The 22428-nt window shown below is 34.2% G+C and overlaps 2 protein-coding genes across 3 annotated transcripts; one reads left to right on the forward strand and one right to left on the reverse strand.

Annotated features, from left to right (window-relative positions):
* Positions 1-691: 691 nt before the first annotated feature.
* Positions 692-13382, reverse strand: LOC110381496 (leucine-rich repeat-containing protein 10). 2 transcript variants are annotated; one of them, XM_021341843.3, is made up of 6 exons: positions 12711-13382; positions 11243-11405; positions 6231-6326; positions 5554-5731; positions 5107-5219; positions 692-4709 (listed from the first exon to the last, which is right to left on the reverse strand). In XM_021341843.3, the coding sequence occupies exons 1-6, from the start codon at positions 13199-13201 to the stop codon at positions 4638-4640; spliced, it is 1113 nt and encodes a 370-aa protein (XP_021197518.1). In that variant the 5' UTR covers positions 13202-13382; the 3' UTR covers positions 692-4637. The 2 variants fall into 2 exon arrangements, with proteins under 2 accessions (XP_021197518.1, XP_021197519.1); XM_021341844.3 differs by having other exon boundaries at positions 692-4691; positions 12711-13379.
* A 420-nt stretch (positions 13383-13802) lies between these two features.
* Positions 13803-19968, forward strand: LOC110381499 (uncharacterized). Its single transcript, XM_064042315.1, has 9 exons — positions 13803-14134; positions 14506-14769; positions 14956-15116; positions 15548-15718; positions 16044-16226; positions 16454-16858; positions 16955-17197; positions 17329-17438; positions 18136-19968. Exons 1-9 carry the CDS (start codon positions 14062-14064, stop codon positions 18227-18229), a joined length of 1704 nt encoding a protein of 567 aa, XP_063898385.1. The 5' UTR covers positions 13803-14061; the 3' UTR covers positions 18230-19968.
* The last annotated feature ends 2460 nt before the right edge of the window (positions 19969-22428 follow it).

Raw genomic sequence — 22428 nt, forward strand, 5'->3', positions numbered from 1 at the left:
CTGGACTACTTATAAAAAAATGGTTGATTTTTCTTTTAGGGTAATAAAGAAAATGTTAGCTATAAAAATATAATGCTTATAAGTTTTATATCCTATTTTATCATGAACGATAAAGTAGCTTATAAAATATTCGATTTGGCTCAAGTATCTACCAAAAAATTTTACATACTAAATAAGCAATATACAAACAGAAATTAAAATGATGTGTACATAAAATACCAGGGAGATCTATAAATGTATTGAATGCATGATATTTATGAAGATTATAATGTGATAAATATTTTTTACTTTGGAATTAGAAAATAAATATTGATGTTGTCTAAACGGTTTTTTATTGTTTTCCAAAATAAAAAGAATATACTCACCACTTGCACTATCACACGATAATTAAACAGTCTGTGTGTATCATATTTAGTCATGGTACAGAGAAGTTATTTGTCAGATGGCATCGTTATCAGGTGGTCGAGATATCGTTGAGGACACGAAATAATAGTCACAATACTTTGGTTAACACTTTGTAATAAGCACTCAGTCCCACGACCAACTAAAAACATGTGTAACTCGAACACTCCATCGAGCACCTAGCAAGCACGTCCGGAGTCGACCGTGCGAACTGACTGATCGTAACGGACATAACACGACTGAAACTAAAATGGACACAATACCGTCATATTTTTAATTAAACAAGATAACATTTTAAAGTGTTTTTATTACCATAAAGAGATGTTTACATTCGTAATCATGAGCATATATTTACAACCAAGACTTGTAACCTTATAGGGCCAAGCTACGTTAGTATAACTACATAATACAAAACTTCCCATGACTATGAGACACCCTGTATTCAGAGCCTCCCATGGCTATGGAACGCCCTGTGTGTAACTACATTTACACAGAGAGAATTTCAGAGAAATTATTATTCATTTTAGAGAACCAAAAGTTTTTTTTCATTGATTATCGCTTTGAAAAGGCAACCATATAAATAACTGAAAAAAATCCGGCTGTATTTTATTGAACGCTCTATCCATTTTGTATGTCTATGGTTCGAAACAAAAATTCGCTCTGTGTAAATGTGCCTTAAGTTTATTGTGGCCTCGATATATTGGCATGTCTTTTTAAACAGACTGAGTTCCGCCATTTTGGGCTGGCTAAAGGTCATGGCACATATGAACGTCACGCCAAAGAGCGAAGCTGTTGTTAGGTAGCCCGCTATGCTGCGGGTTGTTCGAAAGAGATACCGCGGCCCTGGTACATAAAAGGCCTATGACGGAACACGACGGTTTTTAGTCAGTAAGTCTGACACTCCCTCACCGCTGCTAACCCACAGCGGGAGGGGTCATTTGATGATTTTTGACGTCGTTAAAAAAAAAAGGTAGCCCGCTGTCAAACCACCGTTGGCTATTATATTGACGTTATAAAATGATTTATATGAGATAGGATTTAAGGATCAAATTAATCGCTGGGTTGGAGCTGTGCCGTTCATGTGTGCCATGACCCTTACAGTCTTCTTAGTAAACTAAATTTTGACTGAAATATTACATTTTGAAAATATTACGTCTACTGTTACATGATTTTGTATTTTAATAATTTCGGTTAAATACATGTATTGATAATTTGAAATATGTAGTCTAATTAATACGTATACATTGTTATACAATTAATATGAATATTGGTACAGAACCACAAAGGTTGTATAGTATAATGAAAAAGTACAAATTCTTAATCCTTGAGTTCTTTTCTTAGATTACAAAAATCTTCACAATTTCATGATTTTGTAGATTGACTCGCATAAGGCATACATTCATGCCTTTCACATATCTATACGTCCTAATTCCCTCATACGATTTCTAGTATTCTTACGATTACCGAATTTCTCCTACCGATTACCAAGTATTTTAACCCAATATAATTTCAAGTGATTTATTGCCTGTCAGCTTACATAACTTCCCCTTTTTTCCAACTTGTGACTATCACAATTGATTGATTTGATTTGGTCGTTTTTTAACTACCATTTTTATTTATTTGATTACTAATATAATATTCAAGTCTTTGCTTGTTAAAGGGGCACAACTTTTTCAAGCAAAGAATTACAAGTTTCCGACTGCGGTTTCACCCGCTTTCTGAGGGCAGAACTTCCTTCACCCAGATAAAAAGTAGCCTATATGCCTATTTATTACTGCCAAGTTTTATCAAAATCCATTCAATAGTAGCGTGACAACCATACATACTTGTCCGCTTATAATATAATGGGATGATACCACTAATTAATAATAATGAATTTCAAAAATATTAGAAAAGAACTCAAGTATCAAGAAAATTGGCCTTAATATGGTAATTCGAAAAATGTTTAAATGACATTAATGTAAATGGTTTATATAGCACCATTTTGTGGCAGTATACGATATGTACAAGTACAAATAGATTGAAACATGAATAGAAATGTTAATGGTCTTTAAAATGCTTACGAAAAGCCGGCTTTACACTTGTAAGTTTTGATCACGTAATTAACTTATGACAGATTTACATATGTAAAACTCGTTCGTAAGCCGCTTATGGTAATTTCTTACAAGTGTAAAGTCGGGGTAATGTATATATAATAAAAAGTTACTCTATAGATGTGTTACAAACTCTTTTGTTTGCAAACTGTTCAGAAATGACATTAAAAAAGTAAAGACCTAACATTGGCTTTAAGAGGGCACGGAGCCAATTATTAGATCATAATTATACTTTTCAAATAAAGTATTTAGCCAACCAAACAAAATAAGTCCCGATGATTTAAAATAATGTTTTATAAAACTAAAACTTAACAATTTTGTTTTTAAACTTATAATTATTCTTTACAATTTCTTTTAACATTAAATCCCAAACCCTTTTGACACATTTAATATCATTTTTAATGACAAAATTAACTTAATAGTAGGAACCAAAAACTAAAATAATGTAGTACAACCTTCATGTAATGTTCACACAAAAATTAGAAATTAATGTAAAATTTAAAAATAATGCCAAAAATATTTTTCGTGGATAGGCCATATTTTAATCCACTTTTTTTAGATAGATCTTCAAATATCATATTATCCGGTAACAAATTAGTTATATGACATTCGACAGATGAAAGTACAAAAGTCCTATAAAAGGTACATTATTTTGATTATATATCAGTGCGAAAAAGATATGAAACTCAATTTTTTTCACTTATTTAAAACCAAGAGTATTTTTTTGTTATATATGTAGTTTTGTATTTTTTATATACATATATATCGTGGTTTAATTCCAAACACATTGTATATTAATATAAGTTAGTTATAAGAACAAACATACTCCATTTGCCTCTTAATTGGTGACATGGTCATGACAAATGTATCTTATAAAAAAATGGCGCAATTTTTGTAAACATATTTACAATTGAAAATGAAAGTAAATGAAGATTTTACATAGCCATATAAATAAAAACAAAGTAAATAATTGACTTCATAATTCACAGACTTTAAAAAAAGACTTATCCTTAATTTCTGAAACACGAATTATTATACTTGCGATACAAAATATTATTTTAGAGGTTGATTAAAAATATTAGCAACCAACCAACATTTGATTTTAATGCAATTTAAATCGAATTTCAGAAATCTAGGCTGATAATAATACAAAACAGAATATAAAATACAAAAATATATTTTTATATAAACAATGTTCTCTTAAAGCAACATATTTTGCAAAATATATTTCATGTTTAATTGCTTTATTTTGTGCTTGACGGAAAATAACTATTTATAAAAAAAGTTTTATTCTGAGAAATTGTAAGTCTGTAATTAGCTTAATTTTTTTTTCAAGAAATAGCTTTATTTAGATAATGATCTAGCTTGTGTTTGAAGAGAATTAATCTTCTATGTATCATTCTTGTATGTAATATATAAGTTATGGATAATGCACATTTTCTACAATATTATTGAGAATGAAAACGAATATATATTTTTTTAATATAATTCCCAGAACTACAGAGCTTTAGAAACGGAATATTTTTTTTTTATCTCTTATAATATATGAAATACCATTCTACTGAAAACCTATTGAAGCCTTTACTGCCAACTAATTTTGAACCCAACACAGTTCAACGGTAGTTCAGTTCACCGTGGCACGAAGGTTCAATTTATTTTGAACGGTTCCAAAATAAGTTCACATTAACAAATAAGGTTTTGATAGGATCCCATACAATTTTGATCTTATTGGATACCTATTGTGCACTACTTTTGAATCGATTTTAAACAAAAAATATGTTTAAGTAGTCATATTATTTAGTAATACTGAATTTCGTTTCCAAAATTATACACAAAAGCTCTTATATTTGAGAACAGTCTTAAAGGTAAAAGTATCTATAAGCTGTGAAAAACTTATAAAAATCTTAGAAATCAATCAATAATTATAAATTTGGTTCCATTCCCGCAAAATCGAAATCAAATTCTAACTTTCCGTTATTCAAAATCATGCTCAAAAGTCATACTCCAAATGAGAAACAATATTAACAAAAGAACAGAGAAGAATTGAAAAATTTCAAAATCTGTATGCATTTTAACTTACGGATCCAAGATGGCCGACGGCCAGTGCGACGCCATATTGGATATTGTTCAGTCGTTAGAGATTCAGCTGGCGGTGGACGCGTAGCGGGATAGCTCTGGCAATACCATGCCAACGGCCTGAAAGAATTGTGCGATCTAACGTGAGCTTGTTAACAATACCGTCCGGTGTTTGGAATATGGATAGCATGGGAAAAGGAAGGGGATGGGGGGGGGGAAGGTAGATATGTTTTTTTAAGTATACTAAATATGTAGTATTCAAAATAATTACAATAAATAATAATAAAAACCCTTAATCTCATGTGATGTAGAGAAAAGAGAATCACATATGATCATAGATGTAGATGCACATAGTGCAGCGCCCAAACAAAAGGTTGAATAAATTTTGTGAGAGTCGATATGGCTAGAAATCAAATTAATTGTGAGATAACGGCAGACAAAAAAGTATAGAAGAGGTACCTAAACATGCATCCAAATAAGGGCATGCATGAATATAATGTGTTTCCTTAAATGATGCGAACTATGGTAGTCTTACCTCATTTTCGGCGCGTTCCTCATCACTTTGGTACTGAACATCCAGTTCGGAGCTGTTCACACTGTTCTCCCAATCTTCTGAAGATTCCACTGAGGACGCGTCTAAGTCCATTTCTGGAAAAAGCAAGTCTTTATTTCCCTCTCCCAGGTTTTAACCTCCTTTAAGTCAAATTATGTCCACCGTCTTATATAATAACCACAATGATTTTAGGACTTTTCAAGAAAAAGGTCTGTCAGTAACGGCCCGGTAGATGCGCACAAAATCAAAACCATGATTGAAGCTATATATTTACGCATACCTACCGCGATAAAAAGACATGGTTGATGGTTGAAACAAGTGGTCCTTATTATTGGACCAGACCCTTTTTTCCGAAGAAAAGTTAACTTAAGTGTATATTTTTTTGTATACTTGGGAGTTCAAAAAAACACTATTAAACTGTAATCTTACCAATAACCATAGGTTCATTATGTCTATTAGGCGGTACCGCGGGCAGTCTGAGAGCGGTCGCGTTGATGGCCAGCGCTTGGGCCCCATGTCGGCTGCTGCTCGAAGGTTGAGAAGACAGGTCTACTAGCGTGCTGTCTGTGGCGGGGAGCTCTTCCGCGTAACGCACTAGGGGATGTTCCTGGTAGGAACAGTAGGTATTTTTTGTTAGAAGAGTCATGATTTTTTCTTCTCCTATAGTTTTGGTTAGAAGTAGAGATGTTATAGGAATCCATGCCTTGACAAAATAACATAAATGGTACTCCCACATTGCCGTTCCAACATAAAAACATTTACTACTCTATTTACTTACGCCTGTACAGTAGTAAATGTTTTTATGTGGGAGCACCCTAAGGACGGTTAAAGACCAGGCCACAGCCGTCAGTCATTTCTTTCTACTACAATACTAACATTATAATGCTGAAGGGTTTCCTTGAATGCGGTAATCACAGGAACGACTGATCGGATTTGAAAAATTCTCTTAGTATTTAGATAAGTCTATTTATGAAGGAAGGCTATGGGGTGTAATTTATTCGGGTGCTCGTAGAACCTATGTGACTCCGGCCAAGGGTGAAACCGCTGGTGGAAGCTAGTTTCTGGGGTATGCTAAATGCTAACTAGGTGCGTTTACGAGTACTTACAGGATGCGCCAATTCGCAGATAGGATTGAGCCGAAGATCGATCATCTCCAGAACTGAAAGGTAACAAGTGTCGAACTCTGATGGGAGATACGATATCTGAAAACAAAAGTCACATTATAAAATTATGAAGACAGAAGAGTTTGTTTTTTTGTTCGCTTAACCGGTTGATCAGTTTGTTATATTGGCTAAGAACCTCGATCAACACCTTAAAGTGTTTGTCGTCGGTAAGCGGCTGGATCTAAAAAAAGGCACGAATAGCTTGGACCCATTCCTGATAAATTTGGTGGTCATGCAACAGCATTGTAAACATTATTTATTCTGTATATTTGAAGTAATAAAAAAATATATTATATATCTATGGCTATCAACTGCAGTGACCGATATGTCTTAGGTCATTCTACCATAAAAATATACCGCCAAAGTCGACTTAGATGTTGAAAAATATTGTTTTTTTTTACCTACGTCAATTCTCATTGTTCTGAAGAATAGCTGATGTGATTATGACACATTCCTACATTCTATAGTCATTTCGTAATTAATAATTATTGGTAATTTCCAAAATAATCATAATTACCTCTTTAGTACACACGGCTAAAATAGAGAAATAATTACACGTTCTAGCAATTGCATGCCTAGATTTGTTTAATATTTTAGCACAAAATATACGAATAAACCGATATGATGCTTGCCTTAGGTAGCTTTCAGATGTAGCATATACTATGTATTTACAATTTTATAAAGGGTATTTATTATTATTTGAAGCCCATAGCCCGAAAGGTACAAGTACAACCCTTTCGGGCTATGAGCCTCTTATCGGCTTGCTTTTGAAATCACTTTAGGTCACTTTTAAATTAACATTGTTTCACTATCAATTAAGTCTAACTGAATTGTTTGTAAGCAAGGCCATCTTGAAGACAAGTGCCCGTCACGGTGGCCGAGTGAAACGATTGTCACTTGCTTTATGTAATGTTGCCTTGCACTAGAATTTGTCCTAGTATTAAAGGTGAGACTATAGAGCCGGGTAGTCAACGATAACTTTATTATCAAAGCTGAATTTGCATAGTTTTGAAGGTATAAGCATACTTAGGGACAGACAACAAGAAGCGAATTTGTTTTATACTATGTGGTGTGTATTAAAACACATTAAAAAAAACATCTCAATGCGGAAGAAACTTTTCTACATTACGTCATAACACTTGTAGCCTTAAAAAAAATAAAAATCTGCAACCTAGAACTGGTTTTGTCATGGTACCAATTATAATCGCGTGAAGGCCAATCCAGTAGATGCAAAAAATGAGGAAAATTTATTTATGGAGGTGTCTAGGTGTATATTATAATATGAATTATTCATATGTATGTACTAAACTTAACACATAATTATAGTAGGGGAGGCGAGAGTGCTAAATCGGGAGTGACTCGAGCGTCAATGAGACCTATTAGATTGCGAAGCTTAGATGATAAGAAGAAAAAAATGTCCTGACATACACACACTTTCATCGGTGGGTGGAGCAGCTATAAACTTTCAAAAATGTAAAAAAAAACAGTTATATGGACATACTCGAGCGCGTCAGATATTAATAGCATGCACGTCCTACGTCATTTTGAAAACATACGTATATTAATCTGACTGTTTCCATGGTGGGGGTGGTAGTAGGTAAGGGTTAAAAATGGGAAAAAAAATAATTTTATCGAGCGCGTCAGATTATCAAAAGGGGTGTTAAGTGAACCAAAACGAAGGCTCTTATGCAATAATCTGACGATTTAGACGTGACCTAAACTCGTGGCCATTACTTGAAATTGCAAAAAAAAATCGCCATTTTGAAATACTCGAGCGCGTCAGATTAAGATATATATGGTTCATTTATGTACCCTTAACGTAATCATCTTATAATCTGACGATTATCTGGAGGAATTCGCTTAATCTGACAATGGAAAGTTTTTTTGCAAACCTTTTAACAAATTGAAGACCTGAAAAAATTGCAAGTAAATAAACCAGTATATACCTATTCTTTGAAGTACAAAACTTTTATTTATAAGCAAATAAGTATGAAAAACATAAAGGACAATGGACACAAATATACGGAACCTCGTACACTCCACCAATAGCAATGTCATACATATCATTGTATAGGCCTTTTTATCTAGAACAACCTTTAATATGACAGCTTTGTTGACGTTTGCCCGTCCTGAGATATAGATCAAAAAGTGTGTAAAAGTTAAAACTAAATAATCCATTGATATCTCAAGTTTTTAAAGGAATATCTAAGTGCTACTACGAGTATGTCTTCTAAGTACTATCAACTTTTACACACTTTTTGATCTATATCTCAGAACGGACAAACATTTCAACAAAGCTGTTATAATAAAGGTTGTTCTCGATAAGAAGGCACATACAATGATATATATGACATTGCTATTAGCGGAGTGTATCAATCTGCTCATACATTACATACATTTCTATAATTTAATAAATTACAACCCGTGCCGATAAAGAATGGGATTAGAAATGGCGGCTCATTGAGCTGGGAGCGTCAGCATAACAATGCAATAACAATAAAAACTAATAACTGAATAACGTTAAAAAATATCGTTACCGTTGAAAGTGTTTCGTTATTTCATGAATTAAAATAAAGCTTATGTTAGTTAAATTTGTGATCGCTTTGAGACTACATTACGTAGGTACACAAATTGTCAACAAAATTATTATTTTTTTCCTGATTTTTTCATTACCTGAATCGCGGAGGGGGTAAGGTTGGATATAAACTATTTTCTCTTCATAACTTTAGATAATCTTAAATATCCATACTAATATTATAAATGTGTAAGTAACTCTGTCTCTCTGTCTGTCTGTCTGTCTGTTATGCTTTCACGGCTAAACCACTGAACCGATTTTGATGAAATTTGGTATGGAGATAGCTTGAATCCCAAGGCCTTCCTTGGGCTTAGGCTAATTTACTACTACATATATGCTACTTTTTAATCTTCTTCGACTTTCTACGCATGCGCTACATTCACGTGGGCAAAGGCTAGTTTTGAAATAAAAGGATGTAATAAATATTATAATTTAGTTTATTTCCAGTAAAATTTCACATCTTGCTGGTGCCTGCAATTACCGTATCAATATCACTAAAGGGGGGGAACGCATAATCAAAGTCGTTATTTTTTTGTCAGTCGGTACCAAAGAGTGTGAGTATAGACGGAAATAATGTGCGAGCGAGAAGTGAATAGATGCGCCGCCATTTCTAATCCCATTCTTTATTGGCACGGGTAGTACATTTAATTATAATGACATGTGTCATAAACAATACAATAGAATCTATAATAACATGGCTTGACGGAAATAATCTACGCGTAAATCTTACAAAAACTAATTTTATTCAATTTAATACCCATAGATAAATCTAATATCTAAATAATCTGCCCAGCCTTTTTCCCAGCTATTTTCATACAAAAAAATACGTATTTTGACTTAATTTATTAGTTTAAAACCATCCAGTAGAGTTGCGCGTTGCCACTCTTGCAGAACAGATAGAAAGAGATAGAAACGGCATTTCTCGGTATCACGATAGGCAAACAATGCAACTGGAAGGCACACGTATTTAACAAAAGTATCCAATAAAATGAATCGTCTTCGTTAAAAACAGTATATCTGCATACCATGACCAGTAACTTCCTGAGATTAGCGAGTTCAAACAAAAAAACTCTTCAGCTTTATAATATTAGTGTAGATTATTTAAGACCCAAAATGTACTAACACTTACTGCAAATGAATTGAATTGAAAAAAGAGAGAGAGGAATAGAAACTTGGGAGGAGAATACCGGTATCACGTAGCTGCACGCTTTAAACTTTATCGATTAATTTTCCTTACTTCGGCTTACGGGAATCGTCAGATTTTATATTTTTCGTGAACGTTGAATTACTCCCTTCAAAATAAAAAAAAATAGCCGCGCTCGAGAAAGTCAAGATGACGTTTTTTTTTTACAAGTTTGTAAACTTCCTACTTCTTATCGTCAATCGCAAATTGTCAGATTAGTGGAATATACACTTTTTAGCATATAACTAACTTACCCTATCTTAATCTGACGCGCTGGAGAATGTCAGATGATAATTTTTTTTTTACTAATCTGATCCTTTATTCTAGACGCGCGGCTGCATATACAGGGCTTATATTTGGTGGAGGTGTTAAATGGGGTAATAGGTACCTCCCTATATACTAATCTGCCGCGCTTGAGTAAATCCCGAAATCCCTTCTAGGCCTCCCCTACTATTATAACTCACGAGTAATTACGTCTCAATTGCAGATGGTATGAATATAATTATTTGTTTGGTTCTCTGGTCTTGCTAATCTCAGGAACTATGAATCCAATTTGAAAAATTCCTTTAATTTTCTATCAAGAAAGCCTTAAGAGTACTATGTGAAAGGTAGGCTTCCACAGGAAGCGGTCATAAGCTTGACATCTTCATCTCCCGAGCCTTTACCCCGACTCTATTGGGATTGCTTTCCAGTCTAACTAGCTGCAGCTGAGTACCAGTCTTTTACAAGGAGCCACACGGTGAACAAAGAACTTACTACTACTTATCTATGCAATCATCCTCCTCCGAGCCTTTTTCCCAATCATGTTGGGGTCGGCTTCCAGTCTAACCGGATTCAGCTCAGTACCAGTGCTTTACAAGAAGCGACTGCCTATCTGACCTCCTCAACCCAGTAACCCGGGCAACCCGATACCCCTTGGTTAGACTGGTGTCAGACTTACTGGCTTCTGACTACCCGTAACGTCTGCCAAGGATGTTCAATGACAGCCGGGACCTACAGTTTAACGTGCCATCCGAAACACAGCCAATGGTGTCTAAGATATACTTAGAAAGTACATACAAACTTAGAAAAGTTGCATTGGTACTTGTCTGACCTGGGATCGAACGTGCACCCTCGTACTTGAGGTTGGTCCTTTACCGACTAGGCCACCACGACTTATACTACTACTTATCTATGCAACTTTTAAGATAATGTTACCTGATTATTATTTAGCTGCAGAAACATGAGATCTGGGCACTTAAGTATGGAAAGCGGGAACTCCTTGACTTTGTTGTTTCGTAAGTTGCAGTGCACTAGAGCCTCCATTTTGTCCATACTGCGCGGCAGCCTCTCTATTAGATTGTTCTCTAGGGTCAACCATCTGTGTCAAACAAGAAGTTTGTATAGGATAATTTATACTAATATAATTAAGACGAAACATAGATAGATAATCGTTGACCCCACAGTCAAACCATTGCAACGGTTTTGTGGGGCTTAGCATATAAGATGATTACTTTATGAAATACGGTAAATAAATAAATAAAAATAATAAACGTTCTCAAGAGAAGCAGGTGAAACTGCAGAGAAACTGCCAGTCCCTGCTAAAATTAAAAATCCAATGTCTCTAGGTTTCACATCAAAACTACTGAACCGATTTCAATAAGAATAAGTACTCAGTTAGTTTAGAATCTGAGAAAGAATACAGGCTACTTTTTGTGTGACAGGTGTGGAAAACAGTTCCCTTGGGACAACGGTAGAACATGTAGTTGGCTGAAGTACAGAGCAGTTTTCATTGCAGACAACTTTTTTGAATACAAAGCATTATGGAGGTTTTTAAATGAATCTATTTAAAATAAAATTGGTACAAACAGCTTCAGTTAAAAGAATTATATTATTATATTCAAATTTAAAATAAATAATTATGAAATAATATAGCAAATAGGAGATAAAAACTGCAAGGCCAAATCCAAGGTTTATTTGTGTTCAAATGAGGTAACCTTGGCCAAAGTACAGTTAAACAGGTATCAAATAAATATTGAGGTCAATGCTTGAACCTTAGAAAAAAACTAATACTGAATTAGTATTCTTGTCATTCTATGTACTAAAAATTGAATATAATTATTTTATATTCACAAAAAAATAATAATTTGTCAAGAGCAAAGGCATTACGCTAATTTAAACAAACACGATTTCACCTACTTTTACTACTACTCAGGGAACAACTACACACCTGAATAAAAAGAAAGAAGAAATAAAGAAAATACGTTTATTCACGCACGCGTGTGACGCAGCCTTACAATCATTAAACAAAAATAGCAGTCATTAGAAATAAGAAGAGAAAAGACGAATTAGAAAAAAACGTAGCCTATAGCCTTCCTCATAAAATAAACTTTCTATCAATGAAAAATGTTAATTGGTCCAGTAGTGACTGAGAGCAGTAATTCGCCCAAACAAACTCTTCATTTCTGTTTTAAAAAGCAATGGTTTTACATGAATTTGGGGAAGGGGTCAGTGGGTCATCTTTTGGGCGGATTTTAGCCTCAAATCTGTGCAGCATAAAACTAATGTTCCTCTGGGACACAAGTTTAATATAGAAAATCCCATAAATAGTTAACAAAATATTTTGAGATAACAATATGACTTTATTCGCCAGCATATTCACTTACTAACATCAAGAGCCTCTTACCTTAGCTTAGATAACTTTGTTATCTCTTCAGGTAGCGCAATAATTTCATTGCCTCGCGCGCCAAAAGTGTCGAGTTTCTCCAACTTCCCTATTTCCTTCGGTATCTCCCGCAGCCCTATCCTGTTGCACCAGAAAGCCTCAAGGTTTTCGAGCTCACCAATTTCAGGAATTAACACTTTCAAAGGATTGTAACTTATGTTTAAATTCACCAGGTTTTTTAAATGACCGATCTCCGGCGGCAGCTGTGTGATGTTATTGTAGTCTAGAGTTAGCGTCGTGAGGTTCACTAGCTGTGTTATTTCCACCGGGACCACTGTAATTTTGTTTCTATGCAAGTAAAGATGTTCCACATCAGAGCAGGTGTAAAGCAAATCGGGTATTTCGATGATTTCAAACGCGTTCAAACTCAGCCGGGACTTCTTTTTTGCTATGGCCTGTTCGATAAGGGCCAGTATATGGTTTTCACGGATAAATTTTAATATTGCACTCATTTTAGTATATATTTTTGGTTACATTTCTATTGCGTTTTTGAATTTGTTGTGAATGTGACAGATGTGTCTGGGTCGCGAGATTATTATGATAAATAAACATCTGGATCTACATGCGAAACATAAGAGTGAGACGTTTATACACAGTTCCTGTTGTAAGAGAGAGAAAGAATAAAAACATAATGAATCAAGGAAGTGGAACTCTGCTGTATCTTTGACATTATATAATTGTGGTATTGCCGTGGCAATAAATAATATTTCTACCGGATCAATAACTAAAGTTACCCACATACTATGCGACTCCGGCACACAAGTAACCACGATACCAAGAAACCGTGATAATATGACATGTTTCTGGCGTCAATTGAAATCCTAGAAGAAATGATACTATTGCTGTCCTGTAAAGCTGAGAAAACATTCATACTGGAGCCATAAAGTAAATGTTTCAGTTATAACAGTTGGCATAAAAATCCTATTCACGTACCAATAAGCAATGTCTGTTTTGTTATTACGAGAAGTCATACATACCTAAATAGATTCAAATGTTATTTTTAGGGCGTGATTTAAATTCTCGAAATTTTACTTAATTGAGTTGAAATCTGAAGTATTAATTTGTATACTACCTAGGACATGTTAAAGATCACCCGTACAAAGGATCGTACTGTACTGTATCGATTTTCCGCGGTAATTGTGAAAATGGCTGGCCTAGCTTTCATCGCCGCCTAAATAATTAAGTGGATAAAACTTTATAAATAACACTTGTTTACTAGATTATGTAAATATAATATTCTTCAAATGATCAGTGTAAATAGATGTTTCGTTACAGTTGATGGTTTAAAAGGCATTTGAGAGGAATAATCACAATGCAGTCATTTGTTTTTAAATTAATATTTTTATTCTTGGTTATTATACAATGGTTTAGTGTCGATGCAAATGGTAAGAGTTTATTTATACTAAGAGATAACTGAAGTCTTAGGTTACTTTAGGGTGGTATATTATGAGGTAGATAGCTAAACTCACAGACTACTTTGACCTTCACATTTGTATAAATAAATAAAAAAGTTTATTTTCTTTGCTACTGAATTAAATTTTATCATTTTAATGATGCGAAAAAAAAAACTTTACGCATATCTCAGAGGAGAGCAAAACATTTGAATAACAAAGCTCAGCAAAGATGTATCTAATGCAATCATGTTACATGGATAAATAACTTTCTTACCACCTATATGTGAATTTGACACACGTTTAATTTTAGAGAACTTCTCAATCATGAAAACAGGTATTTTTACGATGTTAAATTCTTTCAGCTTCCCAAAACAAGAGTTCCCACCATCTCCGGAGGCTAGGAGACGATGGGTATTTCAAGTCGAAGCCTTCATACCGATCCTTTCAGCCAGTTTCCATCAGATATCACAAGTCAACGTACCCTAGAGCTGATGATCGGTCGGATTACGATATAACTTCCTATGACACGGAGTATGGGGGCGTTGTGTCCAACTTTACGTCTTCCATTTACGATGATAACCCTCAGCTGTATCCTAATCCTGAGTTCGTAGCTAGGAGTAATCAAGGTAAGTGCTACTTTATACCCTTAAACTAGCTGACAAAAGTTGAAATGGTCACAAATCCTTGAGGTCCCGTTGAGCTGTGAGGCTAATTTGGATTTCTTTTCATTTAAAAGTACACGGTTTGAAAGAGCTTAACGTGGCGCTCTTTACAATGCCATGTACATAGGTAACTAACATTAACTTTTGCAGTGATAAGCAAAAATTCTGAAAACAAAGTAGATCCTGAGCCAGATTTACCAGACGATTCCTTAGCTGATGCGGATTTGAAAGAACACAATATCATAGACAGCGTGACCTATCTGTATGGTTTTAATAACTGCCACGGTGTTAGGAACGAGTGGATGATATTGGTGAGTTAATGTTCATGACATGATTATTTTATCACTGTTCCTCAGGAACCTTGGATCTTAACTGTCACTGTAAAGATGTGGGCTTGTTAATACTTTTGTCAGAAATTGTATCGGAGAGTACGCAAATGTCGGCATTGCGTCTGACCGTACCATCGGGCCTTGACAGTGAAGGAATAGTGAGTGCACCTGTGTGTGCGCGCAAATGCTTGTGCACTGTAATAAATCCTGAGTAGCATAGTAGTAAGCGTAGCGTAGTAAAGATCTTATATGAGAAGCACCGCCGTGGCCGTTAATTGACAAAGAGGACATCATCATGAGAACTTAGACCATTCGTGCATACCTTGAGAAGTTGTTCTTCTTTCTCGCATTAAAAGTATTTTCAGCATACAATATTTTCCCTGCAACAGCCTAATATTCCTTCCTATTTCTAGATTTTCATAACGAGCGGAATAGCAGTGGTACTTCTTATTAGCGCCGTGATGTGGCTCATGTGGAGCGAGTACGCGGCCGAGTTCCGTCGCAGCAGTAAGCTGTACCCCATCAATATCAACTTGTGCTGCTGTTTAGCTGCCTGCACTATTATTTATATCCAGGCTGTCATGGTGAGTGTTTTTAGTGACTTTTCTAACTGGCATTTTTACTGTGTTTGAAAAATTCGCGATATTGTTGTGGTATTTACACGTAGCGCCACTTATAGTAAAAGGAACACGTTAATAAAAACAAGAATTCATCTTTATATTTTAGTACCGCCAAAATCATAATTTCACCTTAACTCTTTAAGTAATTGAAAACATAACAGGCACACGTTCGTATATCTACCTTCTTACATCTAATACTTCAATGAACAGTTGTTTTAACTTGTTTATTTCATTTTTACTCTATTTATCTTCATTAATTTCCATACATAATACCTATCTTCTTTCCCAGGGTGTCTCCTCCCCCTCTCAATGCGAGAGGATAGCTCTTCTCCTGCACTACACGCACGTGTCCTGTGCAATGTGGATAGTGGCCCTCGCGGCTGCAGTCGCCGAGTACTGCGCCTGTGATACCCTGTTGCCTCTCAAATATAACTATCTGCTGGCCTATGGTGTCCCTGCTGTCGTTGTTATGGTAAGAATCGCATTTCAACAATAGTGCCAATTTTTTTCCAAGTATCCCCCGATCTTACCGCATTTGATGGAACAATAGCTTATATGATCTAATTTTGTCGCAATACCTTCTGAAATAAAAAAAAATGAGTCTATGTGATTATAACACAGCTTATAAAATTGGCAAAATATACGTTAAGTTGTCCAGCTGTTGAATAAACAGTAATTGTCATATCTCTTTCTTCTCAGTTTAACTACGCTCTATCAATGGAGCATTATGAAATTAAGCACTACTGTTGGATGTCTATAGAAAAAGGAATGGTCATGGGTTTCATGGTACCAGCCATGATTCTAATCCTCATCAATACAGCCATCATTATATTAGGCTTGCAAAGTGTCAATAAAAAGCAAGCAGAAACTCTAACAGCGAAGATACAGGAATTAGTAGACCATCATATAGCGAATTGGCCTAAAACTGATCAAATGGACGATAAAAATGGCAGTATTGATACTTTAGATAATATTTATACACCGGGCAGTAGTAGGAAGAATACAGATAGTTCAGAAACATTGGATAAAGATTACAACGGGAGTGAAGACGATTGTCACTATGTGAATATGGCAATACCGGAAAACGCTGAAACTGGCAGTGAGGTGAGTAAAGTTTGCCATCATCAAAAATTGCAAAATTATAGTAGTTTTAAATATTTCTAATTTAGTAGCAATCTAATAAAAATGATTTTATTTTAGCCCAATTTAGCTCAAGCCGCAAAAGCTATGCATGACAAGAGTCTCCTTAACATGCTGTACATGGATAATGTATCGTGGAAATGGACTTGGAACACAGAGGGCAACGAACTGAAGACATATCTTAACTTATGTCTGGTCCTGGAGCCATTTTTTGCCATCAACTGGGTGATGGGCGTTGTGGCTATTGAGAACGCGGCTCATTGGTCCACACCTACAATTTACTTGATACTGGTCGTCGCTATGGTAAGTTTTGCGAAATAACTCTCTTGGCGTTCGTAGTTTGATTTAAATCTAGGATACCTACTTTTTTTGGAAGGAGTATTCATTTTAAATAATTTTACTACGTGACATTGATATTTTTGTGATATTTTCAGTACATATACTTAACGACGACAATATGTACAACGTTACCTATTGTGAAGCCGAAAACCACTACACCGTGCTGCGAAGCCGTCATCAGTGAACCTACGCTTACACGAAATAGGTTTGTAATATCTCTTTCCTCATCATAATGCCTAGCCATAAACCCAACTGTATAATCTCGTAGACTAAATTGACACTTGCAAAATGTCAAACTTACAAATAATGTTGCTAGCTCTTTGGTGCAGTGTTGTACTTACGATACCGGTTCGTTGAATCGTAACTTTTTATCTATAATAGACGAATTTAATATTCATTCAAAGTTTTATATTTAAAATTCACGTACGTACACATGGCTGTACGACGTGCTACAAACTGCCAGGGATATCTGACCACGCAAAGCCGTGCGTAATCATCAAGGATAAGCCCATTATTTCAGGATGATTTATTGTAAAAAAACGATACTTGATGTTATTAACGGTAAGATTCGGTCGTGCCACATCACTATTTAAGAATTTGCAATAAACTGACCACACTCGTAATGTCAGTTTAGTCTACGAGATTAAAAAACAGACTTTATGTACCAGTGATTTACATAGCGACTGCCTTTCTTACCCCCACAACCCTTATCTGTGCAATATTTCTGGCTTACCTGTAACGACTGCAAAAGATGTTCGAATAAAAATGTACTTTTTTATTTTAGTCAATTCTAGAAGGGTTGTAAAATCACACCGTACCGTCTTAATTTTTTATCACAAGCTTAGAACGGGCTCCACTGGCTGAATATTAAATACAATAAATCTTTTTTTTTTTTGTAACAGGACCACAGACAGCATTCCACTGCTAGATCCCACAATCCAGCAACCGATTGTCACTCCGGCACCAGCGGACACCATAAGTACCATAAGCATTTAATTAAAAGTTTTCCAAAATTCGGTGTCGTCAGTCCAGTCGTAAACACGACTTTATGTGTTGCACCATAAGATTGAGAGTCGTTTGGCCAACGATTCAGAATTTCAAGCCCTGCATAGCACTGGTTTTCAAAATGATGCGTTTTGGAACGAATTGTGGGATGAAAATGAGAGATATCAATATGCCTAATAGTAAAGTGAGGCAAAATACTTACAGCACCAACAGTTTAAATTGTTGCTTAATATTATTAAGGCATTGTTGGAGTGAAGAGCTTTTTAAATGGTTTGAAGTGTAAAGAATCTCAATGGTGATCTGTTGATAGAACAACGTTAACTACATGATTAAAAAATATTTGCATTGACTATGCTGTAACCAGAGTGTTATAATATTAATGGCTCTAATCAGGTAATTTTATTTATTATATGAGGAATTGAAAAATATATTGAATACTACCATTCTTCTTCTGAGAATTAACTGGCAACTCAAGAATGTTGTCAGACTTTTAATTTCATTTTCCTCTCGTTTGCATAAAAATGCAAGCCCTGATTTTAAGTATTCATTTATTCAATAAAATACTAAAACCAATTTTAACGACGCTAGCTAACGCCATTTAATTATGCTATTTTAAGTGATTTTCAAAACGGCTATATAATAGTGATTCATTTCGCGATGAAATACCTACCTAATAAAATAAGCGCGTACGTTAAGAATACGAATGAAATTAAGGATATTACAATGTGCGATGGGGATTATAATTCTTAGGGCCAACTGTAATAAGGAATTGTGTCTTCTTATCTTAATTATAACTTAAAATATGTCTTATTATTCATATCTGAATAGTGTAACGTAGATATACTGTAACCCTGAATAATTCAGAACAGTATAATAATTCTCTCCAAAGAAATGCATTTACAATTTATTCATTAATGTTATTCGACTTAAATGTGATTCATAAAAGGAGTTTAAATAATAAAAAAATGGTTTTAGACTGCAATTAATGTATGATAAAGAATTGAATTTTACCGTAATATGTATATTTTAATATATGATGACTGCTCTAATCTTACCAGTCCTATTGTGACTTATATGAATTGAAGTCAATGCTTACCTACCTAATAAATGATCAGTCATCATATTTTAAAAGGAGATAAGGGATAAATATGGCGTAGATATTCATTTAAAAGCTTTTGTTTTAGTTCCGAAAGTTTTAAGCATTTTACGGATCGAAAAACCAATAAAAGGAGTGACAATTTATATTCAAAACGCACACAACCATAATGGTCAGTATTCCAGGGCAAAATAAATAAGAAAATTATAGATCTGAATGCAAAGATTACCCGGTAGTAGCGATAAAAACACCGGTCATTTAAAATGTCACTGCTTTTATTGAGAAAAAAAAAATACAGACTAGATTTTATAATCTATCAATAAGGACTTTTCTACCGCAAAGTTTACTTAGTATAAGTTATGGTAATTACCGACGATATATAATTTTAATTTACTCTTCAACTAATACCACATTTACCTACAGGCAAGGTCACAGTGCTGACAATAAATACATAAACTTAATATAAATAATCTACATTTACTTTATATTTATTAAGAATCAAAGAATGGGCGTAGCGAAACATAAGTATTAACACAAAGACCCCCATACTTTATCCGGAGTTTCCATTGGATAGGTATCGACAATAAATCTTAAATATAACACTGCCCGATCTTTTAATAGCTACGCCCATGTTATATATTTTGTGTGCGTTCGCGCAGCGGAATGTTGTTGAATTTAAAGATTTTAATTATGCAGATAATTAGTGTAAGACGTCCTATAATTGTGTATGGTAAATAAAAATTTGTGTATGCAGCCATTGTGGAGAAATTCACCAAAAACAGATTCCGCTGGGCGAACGTTGGCGAACGTTGTCCTGGCGGAACTTTTATCCAGACTTTAGAAGAAAAGATGTGTCCGAAAATTAGTGTGTATTTGTGTATAATTGATTATGTATGAATGAAATCAGTGCATGCATAAACTTCGGAGAAATTCTTCGCGGCCATTAGCTAGTTTTCATATAAAGCGCTTACATAGAGAGCTGTAGATTTTTACATACGTTGTTTTGAATTTGTTTATATTTGTTTAAAAAACAGATTTAGAAAAAGTCGTAGGGTTTAAAAGATAAAAATATAAACGTAAAATACACTTATTAGGTCTTAGTTCTTAAAGTATGCAGTTTGGGGTCTAGATTTTTACGTTTACATAAACCTTGTAAGTGTCTGCAACATGTTGCCAAGTATCAATGATGTTACGTTAGTAATTAAAAAGTTATAGGATATTTTACCATGAACAGATCACTGTTTACAAAGCAGTCGAATATCACGACGTTCTAATTGAATAAGTTTAATCATTCAACTATTCACTTGCAAAATTTAATGTCATTAAATTCAGTAATTAAAGAAAGACAATTATAATACTGACGGAGCATCGAAACCCTACATAATCCGACCAAGTTCGGATAGCTACAAAAAAGCGGCCGTGCCATATGTCTAAGTAACGTTCTTAACTTGGTAGGTTAGTATTTATTAATATGGTACAGTTGCGTACACAAACGTTAGGAAAAAATAAAACAATTGTATTTGTTGAAAAAATATTCTTCAAATATTTTTTTAATAATAATGCCACTATCTACGATAATAATAAATCTTCAATTAACAAGTACTTCTCTATTTAAATATCCATGTACAAAAATATTTTTATTATTATTACTTACATAAATTACTTGACTACGTGATTAAAAATAACGCTAATAAACGTTACGTATTTTAACTAAAATGTCGTAGATAGTAGCATTATTATTAAAAAAATATTTTTCATGCAAGAAATGCAATTGTTTTATTTTTTCCTAACGTTTGTGTACGCAACTGTACCATATTAATAAATATACTAACCTTCCAAGTTAAGAACGTTGCTTAGACATATGGCACGGCCGCTTTTTTGTAGCTATCCGAACTTGGTCGGATTATGTAGGGTTTCGATGCTCCGTCAGTATTATAATTGTCTTTCTTTAATTACTGAATTTAATGACATTAAATTTTGCAAGTGAATAGTTGAATGATTAAACTAATTATTGGCATACATTTTACCATGCAATTCCTTTAGAACGTCGTGATATTCGACTGCTTTGTAAACAGTGATCTGTTCATGGTAAAATATCCTATAACTTTTTAATTACTAACGGAACATCATTGATACTTGGCAACATGTTGCAGACACTTACAAGGTTTGTGTAAACGTGAAAATCTAGACCCCAAACTGCATACTTTAAGAACTAAGACCTAATAAGTGTATTTTACGTTTATATTTTTATCTTTTAAACCCTACGACTTTTTCTAAATCTGTTTTTTAAACAAATATAAACAAATTCAAAACAACGTATGTAAAAATCTACAGCTCTCTATGTAAGCGCTTTATATGAAAACTAGCTAATGGCCAAACGTTCGCGTAGCGGAAACTTGAATTTCTCCGAAGTTTATGCATGCACTGATTTCATTCATACATAATCAATTATACACAAATACACACTAATTTTCGGACACATCTCTTTTCTTCTAAAGTCTATGGATTAAAAAAAGTTCCGCCAGGACAACGTTCGCCAACGTTCGCCCAGCGGAATCTGTTTTTGGTGAATTTCTCCACAATGGCTGCATACACAAATTTTTATTTACCATACACAATTATAGGACGTCTTACACTAATTATCTGCATAATTAAAATCTTTAAATTCCACAACATTCCGCTGCGCGAACGCACACATATATTTTTGTTACAATTTGTAGCGAAGTAATGAGTATTTGAAGTAGGCTCAGGCAACGGTTTTCATTTTATTGATAGCATAAATATTGCCAGACTAAATAATTTACTACTAAATTGGGGTAAATATTTTTAAGATTATCGAGGCAAATGGCCTGATGAAAATAACACAAGAACTGCCTGATTTAAGTCTAAAGCTTAATTATGTAAATAAAATAAGTGTTTAGTTGTGTTAGTTTCAAAAAAATACCTCTGATAAAATTAAATATCAATTCTCGTGAGATGAAAATATTAATGTTTTGAAACTTACTACTTTAATTAGTAGTAAAGTTCTCATTTGTGATAGAAGATAGTGTGATAGCAATATTGTTGCCACGAGGAATTTTAATAAATGTTTTAA

The sequence above is a fragment of the Helicoverpa armigera genome, chromosome 28 (assembly GCF_030705265.1).
Source record: "Helicoverpa armigera isolate CAAS_96S chromosome 28, ASM3070526v1, whole genome shotgun sequence".
Taxonomy (NCBI): Eukaryota; Metazoa; Arthropoda; class Insecta; order Lepidoptera; family Noctuidae; genus Helicoverpa; species Helicoverpa armigera.